The 20,384-nt window shown below is 37.2% G+C and overlaps 1 protein-coding gene across 3 annotated transcripts in view; it reads right to left on the reverse strand.

Moving 5' to 3' along the window:
• osbpl1a (oxysterol binding protein-like 1A) overlaps positions 1-20,384 on the reverse strand; it is a 30,367-nt gene that overhangs the window by 6,182 nt on the left and 3,801 nt on the right. For all 3 annotated transcript variants that reach the window (XM_040039849.1, XM_040039848.1, XM_040039847.1), the window contains exons 7-18: positions 18,586-18,730; positions 17,211-17,278; positions 17,055-17,099; positions 14,828-14,901; positions 14,206-14,269; positions 13,990-14,091; positions 12,939-13,064; positions 12,723-12,804; positions 12,299-12,405; positions 6,564-6,726; positions 3,968-4,154; positions 225-300 (exon numbers count right to left, since the gene is read on the reverse strand). In XM_040039849.1, the coding sequence (XP_039895783.1) occupies positions 225-300; positions 3,968-4,154; positions 6,564-6,726; positions 12,299-12,405; positions 12,723-12,804; positions 12,939-13,064; positions 13,990-14,091; positions 14,206-14,269; positions 14,828-14,901; positions 17,055-17,099; positions 17,211-17,278; positions 18,586-18,730 (1,239 nt within the window). The remainder of the gene's footprint in view (positions 1-224; positions 301-3,967; positions 4,155-6,563; positions 6,727-12,298; positions 12,406-12,722; positions 12,805-12,938; positions 13,065-13,989; positions 14,092-14,205; positions 14,270-14,827; positions 14,902-17,054; positions 17,100-17,210; positions 17,279-18,585; positions 18,731-20,384) is intronic.

The following is a 20,384-nucleotide window of genomic DNA, read 5'->3' on the forward strand; positions in this document are numbered from 1 at the left end:
TAGGCTAAAAAAATGTATTTGTTTTTGCTAGTATCAGGACATAAATCAACTTACTGGCAAACTATCGGAAAAAGAGTCACCACAAGTGTAACTAAGTGTTGTCTGCACCTGCACAAGGCTATTTTGCATGACAAGACCATAAATACCAAAGCAGTGGGTGGAATGATCCTCGTCATCATAATGGATGGGCAATAAAAAAAAAAACTCTAGAAAACCATTCTCACCATTCCAATGCAGTTCCTCAGAATACTCCAAATGCTGAAGTCATTTCTCGAAAACATTGGCGCCGGTAAGCTTGTCCTAAAATGACACGTGACACACATATACACACACACACACACAAAATTACAGTACTTCTAAAAAGTGTATGTGATGCTTTCATTTTGTTCTAGTGCACTAAAAATATTCCACTGGAGTAAATGTGCCAGACATACAATACCTGCTGCAAGCATCACATCAAGTGAATATAGTCAACAATAGCCTAATGTATTATGTGACACACTGGAACAAAGCCCAGACAGACAATACCAGCAGAAAAGGTGGTTAGCAGGAATCATCCATCAGCAGCACTTATGTCCTGTCTGTCTCAAACTGTCTAATAAGGTGTGCAGGCTGGAGATTAGTTTAAAGTACAAAAATAAAATATAAAAACCGAGGCATTAGCGTAATGATGACATTTAAAAATCACCCAAATAATGTGAACCGCACTCCCCAGCTGCCCGAAGGATCAGCCAACAAGGGATCATACTGCAAACTGATTATTGCATTACACTGTGACCTTATCAATATTTAACGGCTCCAACAGAGAGCGGAGTCCTTTCTATACTACAACTCCTTCTTGTGCCTTTACCAGGCTGCCCATGACTCTAAATTATTCACACGGTGAAGTGGAAACACCTCAAGAAGTTAAAAAGATCACTGAAAAAAAAAAAAGGAGGACTGTTCGAGTGGGTTATTAAATATCTAACACTGCATAGGTCCAACAACAATATAGATTTGATGAAAATAGGCTTATGGAAAAAAGATTATAGATTATAGTGGTAGTAGTAAAGATTAAATGAGAGTGATACATTTAAGAAAAAAAACCCTCAAATTTCTCAGAGAAAAACTTTTATACTTTTGTGAAGACACTTTTTAAATTGATTTATTTTTGCTTTTTTATCAGAAAACCACATTGTTTTGCTTAGCAACGTTGGATTAACGTGATCACACCCCTTACGCCATTAACAATGTCACATAAACTCAAATGGGAGGAAGTGCAACCATATCAATAATGTTACCAAGAACATCTTTGCTTCTTTACTACTTGCTTTGTAGTTCCTAATGAACAAAAAATATCATCCTGGCCAAATTTTCGTTGCTTTTCAGTTACATCAACTAAATAATCTTTTAATCCAACCAAGTGGTGACATCGGTGGTACGATGAGGTTGATCCATCCTTGTAATGTGAAGCAGTGACTAAAATACATTCACCGTGTTCTTGAAAATATTTGAATTTAAATTTTTAAAATAAATTTACGATGTTTAAATAAAAGAAATTTAATTCATTTGACAGGAGTGATACATGTAAACACTGTTACATTTAAATGAAAGTGCAACTGACTGTTATACCTTAGGCTTTTAAAGATACAGCACTCTATTATAAACATAAAGACCATCTATAAACTGAGACAGACAAACAACCACGCAAACAGTAATTATAACAAAAATGATAAAGACTGAAAACAAAAACAAACAAACAAACCCCCCCCAAGACATTGCATGCATTAAAAACTGATTTAAGTGATGAAATATTTGCTTTAGTTTAAACCATAGTGTTGTACAAATATAGAACTTTAAAGTCAGTGAATGTCGTTATATGTGATGGCAGCGATAGTTTAGATTTTGCTTATTTACACTAGCTTGTCTACATGTGAGAGACAGACACACTCTCTAGTTTAAAGATTAGGCTTAAAGCTTTCTTTGTTAATAAAGCACATAGATACGGCTGGATCAGATGACCCTGAACCCTCTCTTAGTTATGCTGCAGTAGGCTTAGGCTGCAGAGTCTTCATGTGATGTACTGTTTCTTCTTTACTGCTTTCTTTTCACTCTGTGAGTGTTTATACACCTGTACTCCATTTAATCATTAGTAATCATTAAACTCTGGCCCTCTCTCCCATAGTGTTGTTTCTCTTCCCTTACCTCTAACTGGTCCCAGGTGGCTGCCCCTCCCTCTTTCTGCTGGAGATTTTTTCCTGTTTAAAGGGAGATTTTCCTTCCTACTTTCGCCAAGTACATGCTTATTGTGGGTCATGTGAGTGTTAGGGTTTGTTTCTAATATTGGAGGGTCTTTACATTATAATGTAAACTGTTTTGAGGTGAACATGGTTCTGAACTGGTACTAGTAAATAAAATAAAACTGATTTTAATTGTAGTGGCACATTTTTAAAGTTTTATTTTATGTGGGTAAGGCCCTTCACAGATTTAAAAAAAGATTTTATGAACAAGAAATGTATCAAATTCTCAGAGCTGAATAAATTATATATCTTCTGAAATGCATAATGGTTTATTTTTTATTAATGGTTATATTTAGTCTTATTTTGGTTACCTCCACTCAAACATACAAAATGAAAAATATTTCCCAAAGTCTGACTGGGATTCTAATTTGGAATCCTAGACAACACCAAGCTATACAAAATTATTATACATACATAAATTACTTTATGTATTCACTTATCTATTGTCTTATTTAGTCCCTTCTCATCAGTACTGACTGATTTTCAATAAGATACAAGTAAATATTTTACTTTAAATTATATTTAATATTTTGCAAACTAAAAACAGATCATTGAAAAACTCTTCAAACTTCTGTGATGATACATAAATGTTTGCATCATCAGCATAGAAATGACACTTTATAGAGTAGGCATCTGATAATAATAATATAATAATATATGCATAATATATCTGCAAGAGATTGTTGGTCTTAGAACAGAACCATGCAGGCATTCCACAAAGTTCCACTTCATAAGAACGGGCACTGGAAAAGGTTTTATTCTGGAGTGGAACATCCGTTTGACAGTAGAGTGGACATTCCAGAATGCTCATGATGTGCAATTTCAACTTCCTCTAAGTTTTTCAAGCATGCCTCAAAACTAGCTCAAAGCTTACTGGGAAGAAATAATCTCTTTAAGAATATGTTAAAGAGACTCAGAATTCATAGTATGAGGATCTTCAAGTAAGAAAAATACCACTCCTACTACTTTATCCTTACTTTCTGTTCAATTACAGGTAGGCACTTGAATTTCTTGGTCAAAACACAGATTTTTTTTAAACCAGCTGTTAAATCAATTTTCATAAACCTTCAAGATCTCAAGAAGAATTAGGTTCTCTTAACTTAAAAATAAGTGTTGCTTTAAAATAAAATAAAAAATTCTCCAATTCCTGACAGACTGAACATATGTTAGTGGTTTCCCTCGGGTATGTTTTTATTAGATTAGCATCAGCTCTTTAGTCTTTAAATTACAGTTGACTAAATATTCCCTGAACTGGACAAGTGTTTAAGGAAGTGGAAGGACAGCTTAATAAAATACTTTCATGTGTTAGCTAATGGAGTCTCTGATAACTCTATAAATTTGCAGTCAGTTCTTCTACTAAATGGTCAAATTAGGCATTAAGTGCATTTGTAATCTATCGTACAATCAGAACCTCAGAATCAAATTTTTTTTCTGAGAATATGACCCATTGCCTAGGCCACCCTAAATTTTTTTTTCTTTTTTTTTTTTTAACCTAATATGCTGTTACACATATCTGACACTAATAACAAATTTGAATTAAAGAATTAAAAATTCAACAATATTAGGCTGCTATGTTGTACGAAAGGGCAGTGACTTTGATGGGCTTGTTCATCTTTGGATGTGAGATTAAAAGAACCAGAGGTCAACAGTCCATTTAAGATACTGTGATGGCGTATTGCAGAGCTGACCTATGCTTTGTTATCCCATTGGGTTGAGTCTCAGCCTTGTCACCATGGCGATCCTGCTCCAGCGGGCTGGCGGGGCTGCTGCAAGTGCTGCTTAACATGACAGAGCCTTCGTCCTCGTCGTCGTCTTCCTCACAGGATTGGCTGGCTACCGTCTCAAAGCCGCTCAGGGAAAGCTCAGATTCTGAGTCTGGTGGAGACAAACACATGTAGAGGAGTCACTGCAGGATTACTGTTCAACTGAATATCCTCTGAGTATCTAGAAAAAAAGTATTGCTATTAGATAGTTTGTCAATTAGAAGGCACAGAAAATTGTGTATTATCTCAAAATTAAGAAATACTTTTTGTTTATCAAATGTTAAAAGGACAGTATAGTTTCCTTCCCATTACTGTAAGCTGACCGATCGATGTAAAACACCCACCATTCAAAAAAACATTTATGGGCATTATGAATGTGCCTGTAAATTTGAGAACAGTGTTGCCGTGAGTTTGATCACAAAACACCAAAGACAAATTTAATTGATACGGATATATTGTTGTAAAATTTATATTGTTTTCCAAAACTAAATTTATAAGCTCAGCGTCCAAAATTTTGAAAAAAAAAGATGTACTACGAGTTGGAAGTATTCATTTTTGCAACAGATACACAGCCCAAAAAATATGAATGACTTTTGGTTGAATGCATGAAATAGAAATTTAAAAAGCTGATCAAGGACCAAATCTGATTTCACAAAACAGCTTTGTGTGATTGAGAAGTCATTCGCTTCCTTGTGTTACACTTGACTCAGTAATTGAAGTAATGAAAACGTGAGCATCAAGTGAAATATATAAGAATGCTATAAAAAGTGACTTTCACAACCTACGAAAAGGAAAGCTATCAACTTACGAAAGAACAGATAAATAAAAGTCTAACAAGCGCTCCATCTTATAATTTAGATGCAGTTTGGAAAATTAGAATTGCAAAACGCATCATTAGCAGCTTAAATTTGCTGTGAATGATCTAAAGCACTGACAGCTGACATAACTTCATCACATGGGGGCTGCAGATTTGTCAGCTGCACATCTATGATATGCATCTCCCTATCCATCACATCCCAAAAGTGCTCTATTGGATTGAGATCTAGTGGCTGTGAAGGCCATTTGGGCTCATTAACGTCATTGTCATGTTCAAGAGATCATGTGAATGGTTTCTGACATGTTGCATCAGCCTGCTAGAAGCAGAAAGGGTGGACATGGTCAGTAACAATGCTCAGCATAAGCTATAGTATTTAAGCGATGTTCAAATGGTGCTAAGGAGCCAAAAGTGTGCCAAGCCCAAACTGCCATAACCCATCTTCTACAAGGTCCACAGTATTTTGCATTTAGAGACATTCTTCTGCGTATCTTGGTTGTAACAATTCATTCTTTGAGTTACTGTCGCCCCTAGTACCAACAAGGCATTTTCGCTACCACATTTTCTCTTTTTCTGACCACTCTTTCTAAATCCTAGATATGGTTGTGTAGTAAAATCCCAGTATAACAGCCATTTCTGAAATACTCAGATCAGCACATTCAAAGTCACTTAAATCATCTTTCTTCCCCGTTCTCATGCTCGGTTGGAACTTCAGCAGGTCATCTCAACCATGTCTACACACCTAAATGCATTGAATTGCTGCCATGTGATTGACTGATTAGATATTTATTTAGGCAGCGACTTGTTTATTCGTGGCTGCCCGGTAAAGTGTGCGATACAAAGAAGTTAGTTACTTCCTGATGAAGTATATAAAATCAAATCAGATCTGTGACTTGGATATTTGTTTCCCAGTTTTGCATTCAAAATAAAAAGACAAAAAGGAAAAACACTGCATTATTTGATTTTTCTCTGTGCCGCATTTATCATTTTCTGATTTTTTTATTCTCAGTTGAAAAGAACAAATTATACACTGATTACTCAACAACCACTGTTAAGGGAGTAACCAAAAAACAAAGTGTAATTCTGTCACTTTTGTGTTATTAGTATACAAAACATACAATTATTCATTTTTTTCTTGTTTGGATGCTTTCTTTTTTTTTTAAAACTAATTTTATGCTAACACTTTGATTGTGCTACAAAAAAAGACAAAAAAACCCCCCCTAAACCATTATTCACAAAAAACATTCAGTCATGCTCCACAACAATCAGTGCAAATGTCCCATGCAGCTCTGTTATTATTTCATTTTCTTCAGCCATGACTCCCTTTTATCTATGAAAGCTGGTTAGATAACTCATCAGGAAAATCAAACAAATGAAATTAAAAAAAAAAAGTTTGAACAAATTAAAAACAAGCGAAAACACCACCAAGTCCGACATTTTCTCTTTTGTAGATTTCTTTTTTTTTTTTTTTAATCTTAGCAAGCATTACTGGTATATATTTTTAATGTTTGTAGAACATGCAGGACTTTTTCACAGCATATTCATTTTCAACAGAACCACTTGGGGCTCGAGGAGCGGCAAACATACCGAAAGCATTCACTGACAGGAAAAAGTACTCCAGTGTCCTATAGGTGGATGAAAGAGCATTGAGCGTGAGTAGGAGCTTGCCACAAAGTCTCCTGCGTGTTTAATAACCTGTCAACTCACCAGAAACGGCGTCGTGGAACTCATCCTCGCTGAGGGCACTCCGTGGTGAAGATCCCTTGACGACGGATTGCTCAAGTTCGTGGTGCTCTGTGGCGAGAGTCTGCAGTGCCTCGGAGAGGATCTTATTCTTCTCCACCTCCTGCTCCAATTTCAGACTGCGCACCTGAGCTCACCACACACAAACACACACAGACAAAAGGAAACACGCTAATCACTCTCAGAAACAGAAACCATCATGAATTCTATCCTCTGCACTCGATAACCACGAGCAAAAGATGGCCAAGCGTTCTCCAGGCTACCAAAATTTTATTCAAAGTCTCATTAAAAACAGAGGACAAATGTGCATGACTATGAGACAGGCTTTGATGGCAGCAGGTCTGCAAGTAAACAGCATGTTGACTGACTGATCCCCCCCTCTGTTCTGTCCTCTCATTATCAGACCCATGGCGAGAGAGACAGAGATGGAGCTGAGAGGGTTGAGCCATGTTTATCTGTAATGGAGGCCAGCAGCCTTGATGCTGCCGTCTCAAATAGCCTGCCGGAGAACACGAGTCCCGTAGAAGAGAGGGAATCAAATGACGGATAATGGACTCCGATATAAACCATTAGCTAAACCTTCCTTTTACACAAAACATTAGTGCTGATAATATGAAGGTGTGCTCACTTTTACTTCACCATTTCCACGGAAAGGCTGACATTGTGCAAATGCAAACTTAAAGTCCACTGATGAGGCAGGGGTTTACTTTGGATTGTCAAAGTAACAGAAGAAGGAGAAATGATTATAAATGATCATCCGCAAGACATGAGAAAGCTAAATGAAGTGGGGTGGAAGTGCTGTATGATGACAGAGTGCAGATCACTTGACATGTCTGCACAATTCTGAACTTAGAGAGGAAATTCCTCCTGCTGACCCCTCCACAGGTGGTGTTTAAATACAAAGCAGGACTGCAGTGCCTGGAAGTGAGTCAGTATATTTCCTTTGCAGGGGGAGTAAGCACAGGCCCAACTTCTTCATTTAGCCTGCGAACCATCATTTACAGATGGAGCTATACTGTATAGTTTGAATTATCCCTATTGAGACTAGGCCTATTCATGGTGAGTTCTGAGATTCTGTGAGTCTTTTATCATGTGCTCTGCCTCTGCAGATTGCAGTTCAAAAGGCTGTGCAGCTGAGCGATCGAGGCCCGGCCCACATGTAAAGACTGAATGCACTGGACTGGCTGTTAAACTCAGAACATTCAAACTGTTCCTGGCAGCCCCAGCTTCATCAGCTGCTGTCTTCTTCTTAAAGATCCCCACAGAAATTATTGAAGTTGTGTTACTGAGCATTTGTGAAGAGACGGAGTCTATATAAAAAGGGAAAAAAAAAAGGACATACACATTGTGACTGAAGAGAGGGTTTTTTTCTCCATCATCTAATGATTATATTCAGGGTTTGGTTTTGTCTGGTCTTTTCATGTGCTGCAGAAAATGAGCAGCAGTGGGAATGTCATGCATAAAAGGGTTGAATCTATGCATTGATGTGAAGGTAAACATGCCTTGATTTACATAGCCAGCATCTCAAGTGTACATTTATCACAACAGTGCATCAAAAGCAGCAGCACTACCAGACATCATTTTTCACAATCAAAACAGGGACAAATTCTTATTCTGGTGGAACATTCAAACACAAATCTGATTCAGAAAGTGCTGCAAATTAAAACCGCGACAGGATGCAACTTAACACTCTCACTTTTACAGATTCAGTGCTTTACGGCACAAAAAAAAAAGAAAAAAGATGGCACTTTCACATTACGATAGTAATCAGAAATGCAGTCGTTGACATGTTGTAAATTATATGCATCACCAATGAATAGTGGTTTTTCTTCTGCATCAAAAACCAGATTAAATCGGAATTATCTATAAACACATCGGCCCCGTCTCTGATGTATCCACATATATCTGTGTTTACATCATTCATTGTTTCGCTGCCAGTTCTAAAATCACAGCCAAAACCCTCTTGCTTCCACTGAAGAACTTGCACACATACCCACACAGATTACAGAGTTCCACTGTTATGTTCCACTGTTAAATAAACACTGAGAATTATTAGTATTTGCATTAAAGATATGTACTGCAAATGACTGTGCCGCACTGTTTATATTGTATTAACTGGCTGCTGATTTATGTAATAAAAGTTTGAGCCATGCACACAGCATGGATATAGGGATGGCAATATGAGGCTGGCAATCCATTTCTTTTACCCAGAATATTATAGCAGTGTCATTGCAATCCATTCATGACTTCTACTTACTTTGGTGACTCCTTTGACTTTTGTCCTTCTCACAATGCCATTATCAGCCCCTTAAATATTTGGTTTAAGACCAAATATGTTTAAAACCATTTCTTCTAGTTTAATCGTGCATAGAAAATGAGACATTCTAGTCCTGTTTTTTTAACCACACACAATTTTACATTTGATTGACAATATCAGTTTCACTGAACCAAAATACTCTGCAGCAGTATATCCCCTTACTGAGAAATTATCAGTCTGCTGCTTTGGCTTATGTTTGACCCTGAATACAACCGGGCTTTACGCCAGTGTAATAACTTGGCTGAACACCCTGCTCGTCTTTGCGCTCCTAATCCAATTTTACAACCTGATGCCTTCAGTTTAGTTTCAACTGAATTACTCTATGCAAGTCTGCAATTCATTCATAACTTTTCACAACTCAAAAAAAAAAAAAAATCCACATCAGCTGGCGAAGCCTCGTGCACTAAAGAGCAGATTATGAATTGTGTTACATGTTTTACAAACTCATTTTAATCTGAGAAAGATGAGAAGTCGCATAAATGTAACAAAATGGAATTCAATTACTTTCAAATATATAAAGAATGTATTTCAATGGATATAGTGCAAAAAAAAAAAAAAACCCCACCACATCTGCAAGACTAGCATCTGAGGCTAAGAGTGCTATATATACTCTACACATGGATATATATTTATTTGTTCTATAAATTATCTTAAAAAGCTACTAGGTTTTCCTTGTAATTGTGTTCAGGTAGAGCACAATAAAAGTGATCATCAGCTCACACGCTTCAGTACTTCAAATTATCTTATTACATCTTAGTAGAGGGTGACATTTCGAGCACACTCACTCTTCAGATAATGAAACACAAGGCGGTCTTTATCTTAAATCACCTGTGATTGGCGACATAACCACACCCCATAATACCCAATCAGAACCACATGTTACTTAGGTCAAACAATTTATAAATAAATTCAGAATCCACTTCAAGATTTTGACTTTGACATTCGGGGCTCTGCATGGCCAAGCACCAACCTATATCAGAGATATTTTACATTCTTACATCCCCAGCAGGTCCCTGAGGTCATGTGACCAGGGCTTGCTGGTCGTCCAACATATGAGACTGAAAACAAAAGGCAATAGAGCGTTTGTAACTGTGGCCCCCAGACTCTGGAACTCCCTTTCTTTGAGCCTGAGATCTGTGGACTCAGTGGTTTCACTTAAAAAAAAAAAAACAGCTAAAAACTCATCTTTTAAAACTTGCTTTTGGTTGATTTCTGTTTTTATGTTTTATCTTGAAAGGTGCTATACAAATAAAATTTTACTTACGTACATATATAATACATATTTTAAAGTAATATATTTTGGCTCTGCAATAACTTTGAAAGGTTAGTGCCTAGAAAGACAAAAATAGAAACTCATAAAAAAAAATAAATCTAAATACCAAGTAACAAACACAAAGAAAAACACCCATAATGTCTAAAGCAGAGGTTCCCAAAGTGTGGGGCCCGCGGTATGAAAAACAAAACAAAAAGCAAAAACAAAGAACGAACCCTTGGACACCGCTAGCATCATTCTCCGTTTTCGGTGATTCGAAACGCCGTTTACGTGTGGACGAAAGGTCCAAACGCATAGAAACAGCTGTGTTTTCAAAAATACCCGTGTAGGTGTGGACGCAGCGTAAAAGAGTTAGTAGTGTATTTTATTGCTGCCTGTAATTTATTGCAGTTTACTTGTATTTGCTTAATTGTTTACTAAATGTTTGAGGTTTGAAATAAACTGCAATGGAGTTTGAAAACAAAATATATGTGTGTGTGTGTGTGTGTGTGTGGGGGGGGGGTAACAGTTTTCTTGTAAAACAAAGGGGGGCCCAGCAAAAAAAGTTTGGAACCACTGCTTTAATGAAAAAAGTTTGTTTCTTGTTGTTTTTTTCTGATCTCGTTCGAAGAGGATCAAATATTCATTAATTTATTGATGTGTAAACAAACCGTCCCCACCTGACAGTGTTTTCGTAATTGTTCTGAGCCCAACAGCAACAAAATTCAAATGTGCTGCCTGAGAAAGCCTGACGATCACAGCCGTTTCGAATCTGCTTTCAGCCTTGTCCCCGGCGTACAGAGATTTTCAATTTTTCTCTGAATCTTTAAAAATATTATGAAGCACAGAGGCTGAAATCCCCCAATCTTTGTAGGGTCGATACTAATATAAAAAACAAGTTTTACATCATCAGGAAGGCAAAATTTGTTCCAAACACTCTGTTCCTTTTTTTCTTTGCTCTACATAATTTAAAGAAAGTGTATATCGCCAATATTGCCAATTCAACAGCATAACCCCTAATTTGGAGCAGAGGACATCCACCCAACTGCTGTTCAAATCTTTTGTTTGTGAGGAACAGCCAATGAGAAGAAAGTTGGCATAACGAAAATGTGTTTATGAAGATAGAACAGCTGTTTAAAACAGCTTTTGAACGGTCAGTCATGCAAAGCTACTTTAATGTGGTTCAAGAGTAATAAAAAATATGCATACATAAATGAGCTTTATAGGTCAACGTGTTGCTTGGACTTTTGCAGAATGGCGAATCCCTCCCCACATTTATTGCTGAAAGACTCTTCCTTGCTGTAAAGCTTTTCTTTTATACCAGTCATGCACTGACCTTTTGCCATTTAACCTAATTAGCTGTGAGAAGTTCTTTCAGGTGTTTTCTTCTTTGTTGTTGTTGCTTTTAATACAACTTTTCCAGCGTTTCATATGCCGCCCCTCCCAAATCACTTTGAAATGTGTTGCTAGAAGTTCATAAATTAGCATATTTCATAAAAACAAAACAAAACAAAAAAAGAAAGCGAATGGATGGACAAAAAAAGAAAAAAAAAAACCTTCTCCTATTCAACATGTGTTATGCTTTCATTGTCTTTACGGTATTTTGAATCACTTGCAGGTTTTAAATGATTATTGCATTCTCTTCTAGATTGTTGCAAAATTGATGCCAAATGTCAGAGGTTGCTATAAGCGGTATAATCTACCCGTTTTCATGAGGGGGTGTATTCTAGCCCCCGAATCCTTCCATTTTAATCAAATCCATTGAATCAAAAACAAAGAAAAAAACCCCATGTGTAAGCATATAATCACTTCCACTCAGTCCACTGAGCTGCTTTTGTTAGAGTGAATTTTTCCAGCATCTTTTTGTGTAGGATAATTTCTTTTTACATCCCAAAGATATACATCATCTTACTGAGCCCCAACAGTCTCAATATAACACTTACAGATATCAAGTTATTTAAAATGTCACTGTAATCTCATTTATCTCCTTTCTATGATCCAAGTAAACTTAGATAATAACCGTCTTCAGTTAATGGTGACTAAAATGCTGATAATCAGCTGAAAAACATAGTCACAGTCACTAGGCTCTCAAATAAAGGTTTAAATTTGTCTTTGGAAGGTCACACTCACCCCTTCCTGTCTGGAGAAGAGGCTGAGACAGATGTTGAGATTGGAAGTGGTTTCGCTGGATAATTCACATATTTCTTGCATCTTTTGCAGTATTGTTGATGGAAATTCTGAGGGGATAAAACACATAAAGTAATGAATGCAATGGAAAAGTCACAACTTTGAGCTATTACAGTTTGTTTGTTTTTTTAAACGCTCTTAGAACATGTATAAAGAGCAAGCACACTGCAGAAACCTCTAATGACAGTGCCAGATGGCAGCGTCTTAATTAACAGTCTTTCAGACATTACTGTGCATTTAAATCTGTTTGAAGACTCTTGTAATTTTAAATCAAAAGGTTTTCATTTCACCTCCTGAGTAAGTGCGTTTCTCCTCGTCTACGTACTGTATATTACATAACAAAGAAAAGTGAAATAAAAGGCTTTACTTTCTGACAGCTCTTCATTCTTCAGCATGGACAGGAGCGCTGCGACCTCCTTCTCCAGATTTTTCTGGCTGACATCTGCAACCTGGTGATTTAGAGAGATGGGAGAAGACTGCAGATCAACAAAAAGTAGCACGGGGTGGGTGGACTAGTTCACAGAAAACACTATGGGTCGTTAAGCCAACATGCTAATTAGGCTCGCTTTCTGTTTGCAGCCACCTGTAGTGAACTTGTTAGCTCTCCAAGTGACATCACTTCTTCGTATTCCTCCTCTTCGCTCCCTTGCTCCTGGGAGCAGTAGTATGTGCTGTAAGCTGCGTGCTCCTCCAATGCATCAACCCATGCCTTAAAGAAAGACAAACAAAGGACAGAAAAACCAAAAAGGTTACTTAGTTATTTGACTGATCTTGACCTTTATGTGTTTTTGAAATACTATAGGAAACATGTTTATTATTATTATTTCAGGAGAGAAGATGAAAATAAGCTAGCCAGGCTCTCTCTGTAAAGGTCATAAAATATAAAATCTGCCTCTAAAATTTACTAGCTGACAAATTTTACTGTGATTTGTTATATATATTAAAAACAAACAAACTTGTATTTATTTCCAGCTAACGACTGTTTTCCCAAATTGCCAAAATTTTCTTTTAGAACACAGCTTGCATTTCAAATTTAATTAATTACATTCTTTATCAGCTACTTACGCTGATACATAATTCATAGCAATGCAAGAGACAAAGTAGACAACGATTTCTCATCTAGAGCGACAACGTCTTAGCATCTGAACAGCTTGCATAACAACTACAAAGTCAAGTAATAATCCTGTGAATAACTCAATGTAATGATGCAAATTCTCACACCTGGGTTGTTATAATGACTAAACAAACAAAGAGTTAATTAATGAGCTTGGGGTGCATTTGAGATTTTACACTTTTGCATAAAGCCTGAGAAAAGCTAAAAATTACATTTTACTTCAAGATTTCAAAACATATGATTAGAGAACTGTTAATAAATTTCTGTTTGTTTATATATGCACTTAAAGAACACTGGGGTAACCCAGTAAAGAGAAGAACTTTATTCATCTACCAATGGATTCCACACATGTGGAACATTTACAGTGTAAGGAAAGGTAGTAAGTTAGGTTATTAGTAAAGATTGCAACTTTCCCCATTTCAGAGCTATTGCAAAAACTTTGCAGAAAACGAAGGTCAGGAGATAACAGGAATTTTTAAAAAGTGTTTGAAATGACAACCCGAGGAGAAACCAAACTTACTTTTCTTGTTCCCTCTGGGTCATTTTTAGGTGATACTTTAAAGTGGTGCACACTGTCATCAAAGCACTTGAGAGTGAAAAAGCAGTTATCTTTGGCTCTTATCTGGAAATGAGAAACATCAGAAGCTTTCATTTGTGGAAAAGCAGAAGCTACACGAAGACAAATTCAGCACAGGGGTCAAAAAAAAAGGGAACGCAATGTTGAATGTTGGCTTACCAAACAGTGAGCGTTTGTGAGGGACTTACAGCCTTGCCTTCTTTCACCGGCAGCTGCTTCTGACCTTCACAGAAGAAAGAAAAACAGATTGAGGCCTTTTCCATTTCACTTGGAATCTCAACAGTTGATAGATGATAGAAGGAAAGGTATACGGGAAATAATTCTCCTCTTCTTTACTCATTTGTCTCTCATCTATAGCAGCGGTCCACAATCTTTTTTGCACCACCAACCGGTTTATGATCTGACAATATTTTCACGGACCGGCCTTGTCGCGGATAAATACAACAAAATAAAACCAGTACAGGTACCCCCCCAAAAAAGAAGATTTATTCATAACACACGGGAAAAGACCGAGGGAAACAGAGTTAATGATAAAACAGACAAAAAAAAATATGTTAAAAACCATTAAAACCCCTAAAAACGATGAATTTCACACCTGAGCCTAAACTCTCGCAGCCCGGTACCAAACGACTCATGGGCCGGTCCGTGGCCCGGGGGTTGGGGACCGCTGATCTATAGCACCTTTCTAATCAAAACTGTGCAGCACTTCCATTTATCTCTAGCTAAGACCTTTTCACACGTCTGATTCAAGGAGCACAGACAAAATGAGGGATGCACCTACTGTTTTGAGTACCAGGATATAACACCATCTTGAAGGACGACCCAGTAAGAGCGCCATCCAAAAAATCTGGAGCTCTGCAGGAAGCCACACAAGTGAAGAATCAGCAGTCTAATTTTTCAATTAAATATTTTTTAGCCTTTTCTGATTTCACTAGTGGCTGAAAGAGACTATTTATTACAATAGATTTCAGCAAAGTGGACCTATTATACTCATCTCCAGCTTGATATTTTCATTGCTGCAAACCACTAAAATCACACGATTCACATTTAAATCATCCTTATTTATCTTATCTTGGCTCCTCAGTTCATCCACTAAGTGAAACAGATTTCTTTGCCGTCCCAATGTTAACAACAAGTCTGAACAGCAGTGTGTGTGTGGGGATCCTACAATCACACATTTGCACCTGTAAAGCCACAAAACAGCATTTTGTTGGAGCTCTTTTAGCGTTGCAGCGATGCAACATAACAATCTGGGGATCTTGGATTGGTGATGGAAGTGTCGGACCGGTGCCTAATGTCTTCACCAGCACATCCCAAAGGTTCCATATTAAGCTCAGGATTCCGTGTCGATCAATCGATGCGTGAAAATGATCGATTCCACTGTAAGGCACTCAAACTGATCCATGATCACGATCATTCAATATTTTGTTTTGACTGCATTTCTTCTTCTGGGTTTTAATAATGTGATACGCACTTCTTTGTAGTTTTAAAACGTTTTCTTTGTGTGATGCAATAATGTAACCTTTGTTCACATGAACGCAGGATATGGTTGTTTAAGAAATGAGATGCTATTCTGTGAATCAGATTGGGTTAAATAACATTTTACCAGGTGAAACATATTAATCACTACAGTAATTGTGCAGTGGAAGTTTCTTAGCTGTTTGCATAGGCAGTTTTTATTTATTTATTTAGTCTGGGTAATGTATATTGAATATAACTTAAAAGCAAAATGAGCAATAAATAAGTTCAATGTAAGTTTAATAAACTTAAACACAGGATTCTTCCAGATAATATAAAAACCCTGTAAGGTTGAGTTATAAATATTTCAGTTTCAGTTTCACAGAATTTATGTTTTGACTTTGTTTCTCAGAAACAGAATCCAGTCAGAGGTGTGGAATGCAAACTGTGTTTTTCTCCAGTACAATAATGTTTGGCTCACACTGATCACTGATGCTTGTGTCTGTTTTGCTTAACTCAAAAGCAGGCATCACTGCCACCCCAGAGGCGTAAGACTCTTTAGCAATTCCCTTATTGATTCTTTATCGGTTTTTCAGTGTGGAAAACGCTCTACACATTTTCTGTGTTATCATCTCTGTGTCTGCCGGACTTGCATAATTGTCAGGTGCACAAAATTACACTGCCATGAGCCTGACGTCAATGTTTCACAATGCACAACTGCCAGGAAACATTCCAGCAATGATAAAAGGGAGTGATAAGAATGCAGGAAAATTCTGCAAAATTCAGCCTGTTCTTGATTTCCTTCCCTACCACTATGACATAACTAAAAAATGATTAACACTTAGATTATTCTTTAGTTGTCAGCTGACAATCGCAATCTCTGTAAAGCCTGCTGTATCTGCTACTGTGATCTTTGTCTGCGTTCACGGTCACGACATTTGATGAAGCAGCGAGCTGACGGTGTAGTTACACACCGCACCCACCTCTGGAGTTCTGGATTTTTAAATGCTCATTTCAATTTAATGACAAAAAAAAAACAGATTTCTGGACTACATGTCAAAGTTATTTTTATAATAAAAGCATATAAACACTGAGTATGATCGGTACTGTAAAAGCAATCAGGAGTGAGTTTTGGCTCTCAAACTGTGGGGCAGGCCCCCCTGGTGGGGCTTAGAGCCAGTGCAGACAGGGAGATGGTCAACCGGAGGTAAAATACAGACTGAAATGAAGTTGAACTAATGTAATTTATTTGGGGAAGATTAACAAACAACAGTTTGCTGATGCTATCTTGTTGACCTTTATTTCTCCAGTTTTCAACTTGGATGCTTTGTTATTGTTAACTGACAAAAATTTGTTTGGTAGGAGGTGAGAACGTTTTTTTTCTTAAGAGAAACGTGCCAACAAAGTTTAAGAACCACTGAACTACATGCTGTGAGGAGTATTTTAGCAAGGAAGAGATATATATGCCTTACTCCTTTTCTTTAATTGTGCGTTTTCGTTCGCTGATTGGATTTTCAGAGCTACCAAAAAAGCCAGTTCCCATATTTTACCTTCCAGAGAGGTCCTTCATACTTCTTGACATGTCGGGTCATATCCTGCCAGGCAGACAAAGAGCAAAGATGAATCAGTTTAAAAAAATAAAACATAAAAAAAACAGAAGAGAACAAATAGTTAATTAGGACAGCAACTATCAGCTGGATACTCACTCGATGAATGTTGCCCTCAAGAATCTGCTTCATTGCTGTATCACTGGCCAGATCAAATACTGTTTGGCCTACAAGTTATGGACATACAAGACAAGAGGAGCTTTAACGCAACAGAGCACATTTTTACAGAGGGAGAAAAATGCTGCAGGATTCGAGAATGTTTAAATGCTGGTGACGGCAATTATAAATATCAAGGACTCATTTACATCCGAGCAGCTTGTGCTCCTCATGCAATCACAGTTTCTAAATTTTTTGCCTCGATAATCATTTTCGACTCACAGGAAGAACTGCTGCAATTGCCAAAACTAATTAGAATTTTAAACTTTGAACATTTTTGGAGAAACCACCTAGGCGGTTGCTATTTTTGTTTGGGTGAAAGAACTCAGACAGACCTTGTGAAACATGCTGAAACACATTCTCAATAGTTTCCATTTCCTATCCTGTCTTTGGCTGCCAGACCTGAGGATTTCCTTTTTTACTGCACATGTACATAGATCATTTTTGGGTGGATTTTTTATACCTGTGTATTCATACGTATTTGTCACCGTGTTATTTCCAGCAGCAAAACGATTTCAGATTGATTCAAAATAATAGTAATAAAAATTATGCCTCTGACTGGTTTCTGCTCACAAACAAAACAAAAAATAAACAAAAACCAAAGCTTAGAAACCGTTGAAATAATTAAGGCAACAAATGAACCTTTGGGCAAACGGCATTATCCAGCTGAGTCCTTTGTTAGATTTTAGAACATTTAAAGTGAACCTGCAAATTTTCTTATTTTCTGTTACATACATGTTGTTACAAAGATGAAAGGTCATATTAAACAAAGAAAATGTTTCATACAATGAGGTCATTGCATGTACATGCAATCCCTGTTAAATGCTCACATTTTTTCTACATTTGGCTCTATATGATGTCAGAGAGAGAGAATTTTTCTAACATGGTCATCTCAGACACACAGCTCTAGCTGTGAGCACAGGAGCCCCGCCCCCACATTCTGTCAGGCCTTCTGTTTTTGAGGGACAGCCAATCAGAAGAAAGCGGGTTTAAAAGAAGGGCGCAGGAAGCTCAAAAGCATTGTATCTGACATTAAGTGAACAGATGGGCTGCAGAGAAACCAAGAAAAGCCAAATAAAGATTATTCTAAACTTTGAACCATGTAATAGTCTACTGGAGACCAATAGAGTCCAAGAACCAAAAAAATGGAGCTGGAAATTAGCATGACAAGTTCCTTTTAATTTTTTAAGTTTGGCTGTGCAGACAGTCCTGGCAAGACAATAAGTTCATTGTTGCTTCTGGTATTTGTGACAAAAAGGAAAATTATTGAATATCTCCCAGTTATTCATGGTTGCCAGCTGCGGCTGATGAATCATACCATTCTTGTTTTGGAAGTTGGGGTTGGCTCCACCCTTGAGCAGCTTCAGGGCACACTGCCTCTGGCCTCGATAGGCTGCACAGTGCAACGGAGTGTTACCTAGCAGATCTGTGCAGTTGATGTCTGGAGGCTTCTTCCTGCAGAGCTACAGAAAACACACAGGACAGAAACAGGTGTGCTGTGTGAACCCAAGTGCCCTGATGCTCCTTATTATTCTGTTAAGAACTGAAGCATGACTCCTTAGATTTCTGATGCAGCCACAGAGAGCTGGAATAGTTAAGACTGCAATGGCTCTCTAAAACTGAACTGCCACTGTTCCCTTTATTTTTCTGAACACTGTAATTGAAAATATTGATTTGTGTCCAGTGGTTTCTCACTTCAGGCTTTTGTGAAGTATTGGATTTCAAAGGGCGTAGCTGATGGCATATTTGTCTGGTCTTGTGAACACGGTGTGATACTTTAGGGTGTAACTGTCAGTTAAGGCACAAAAAGTCTCTGTAATCACGCTAATCTGCTTACAGTGTGAGTGCCAACAGGCTGTTTAACAAGTACTCTTACTTGCTAAAATGTAACATTTTAGCTTTATTGTACTAAACGTCACTTATTACGCCACCATTTACTTCAGTGAAGCATACCATTATAAAATACAAGTATATTTAGGCAAATGCACTTAAAGTATTACATCTAATACAGAAAAACACCTCTGTGACTCACATGTGTTATACAGTACTGTCCAAAAGTGTCAAACCATCTCAATTTCTTTATATTTTGCTAGATAAATAGGGAAATGGGCATAACCATATGGAGATGGTAATGTAGATGAAACACAAAGTTAAAAACAGAGTTATATAATTCTAACAAGCTTAAAAGTCAATATTTCACTTGACCACTTTATTTTTTTAAGTAGTCTTCGAGAATAGTTCTGCAGGCTTCTTGAAGGACATTCAAAGCTTTTCTTTGGATGTTGGCTTCTTTTTGTTCTGCTCAAGATTGATTTGATTTGATTTGATATACCTTTATTAGTCCCACAAGGGGAAATTTCATAATTTCATAAGGCTGCCGACCTATTGCGCGCAATGGCGGCGCCATCATTAGATGAATGAATCTCTGCGATCATCCATCAGGTCATGACTGGGATTTCTCCTATTTCTTACTTTCATATGTTCAAATACTGGTAATCTGCTGTATTTGTTTTTTATGCTTGCAACATTTGTTTTTACCCGTTTTCTCATTTATTTTAAAGACACTTTACACATTATGAAGATCATGTGTTTTTGTGACAGGCAGGTAGTAACAAAGTGCCTAAAGACACTGTTTAAATGTTGTCAAGTTGTCTGTTGTTGGGTTGTTATTTTGTAACCATCTGATACACTGATACAACACAGTTAGACGTCTTTTTGTGCTTGAATGATTTATAGGTGTGTTCAGTTGCTTACAGGAAAAATAAAAAATTCCTCTGAAAACGGTCATGTACGAGGACTGGAAGTGACGAAGCAGCTAATGTCCAAGAAATCTGAAAGATCTTGAAAAAAAAAAAAAAACACTGGAGAAGTATTGCTAAAAAAAAAATCTGCCTGCCTGGAAACAACGTATAAAGAAATAACATGTCTAAATAACAAAATATAATGTCTTGTTATAGTCTAAAACATGTTGATATTTTGGTTTCGCTAAATTGTTAGAAATGCCGTCGCACTGATTCCAAGCCCCAGTGTGATAAACTCATATTACTGATATGTAGATTGAAAATAACAAATGTTGCTTTTTAAATTCAAAGATTATTATAAAGAGAGAACTGCAGA

This window comes from Simochromis diagramma, unplaced genomic scaffold (assembly GCF_900408965.1).
Source record: "Simochromis diagramma unplaced genomic scaffold, fSimDia1.1 OVJJ01000026.1, whole genome shotgun sequence".
Classification (NCBI taxonomy): Eukaryota; Metazoa; Chordata; class Actinopteri; order Cichliformes; family Cichlidae; genus Simochromis; species Simochromis diagramma.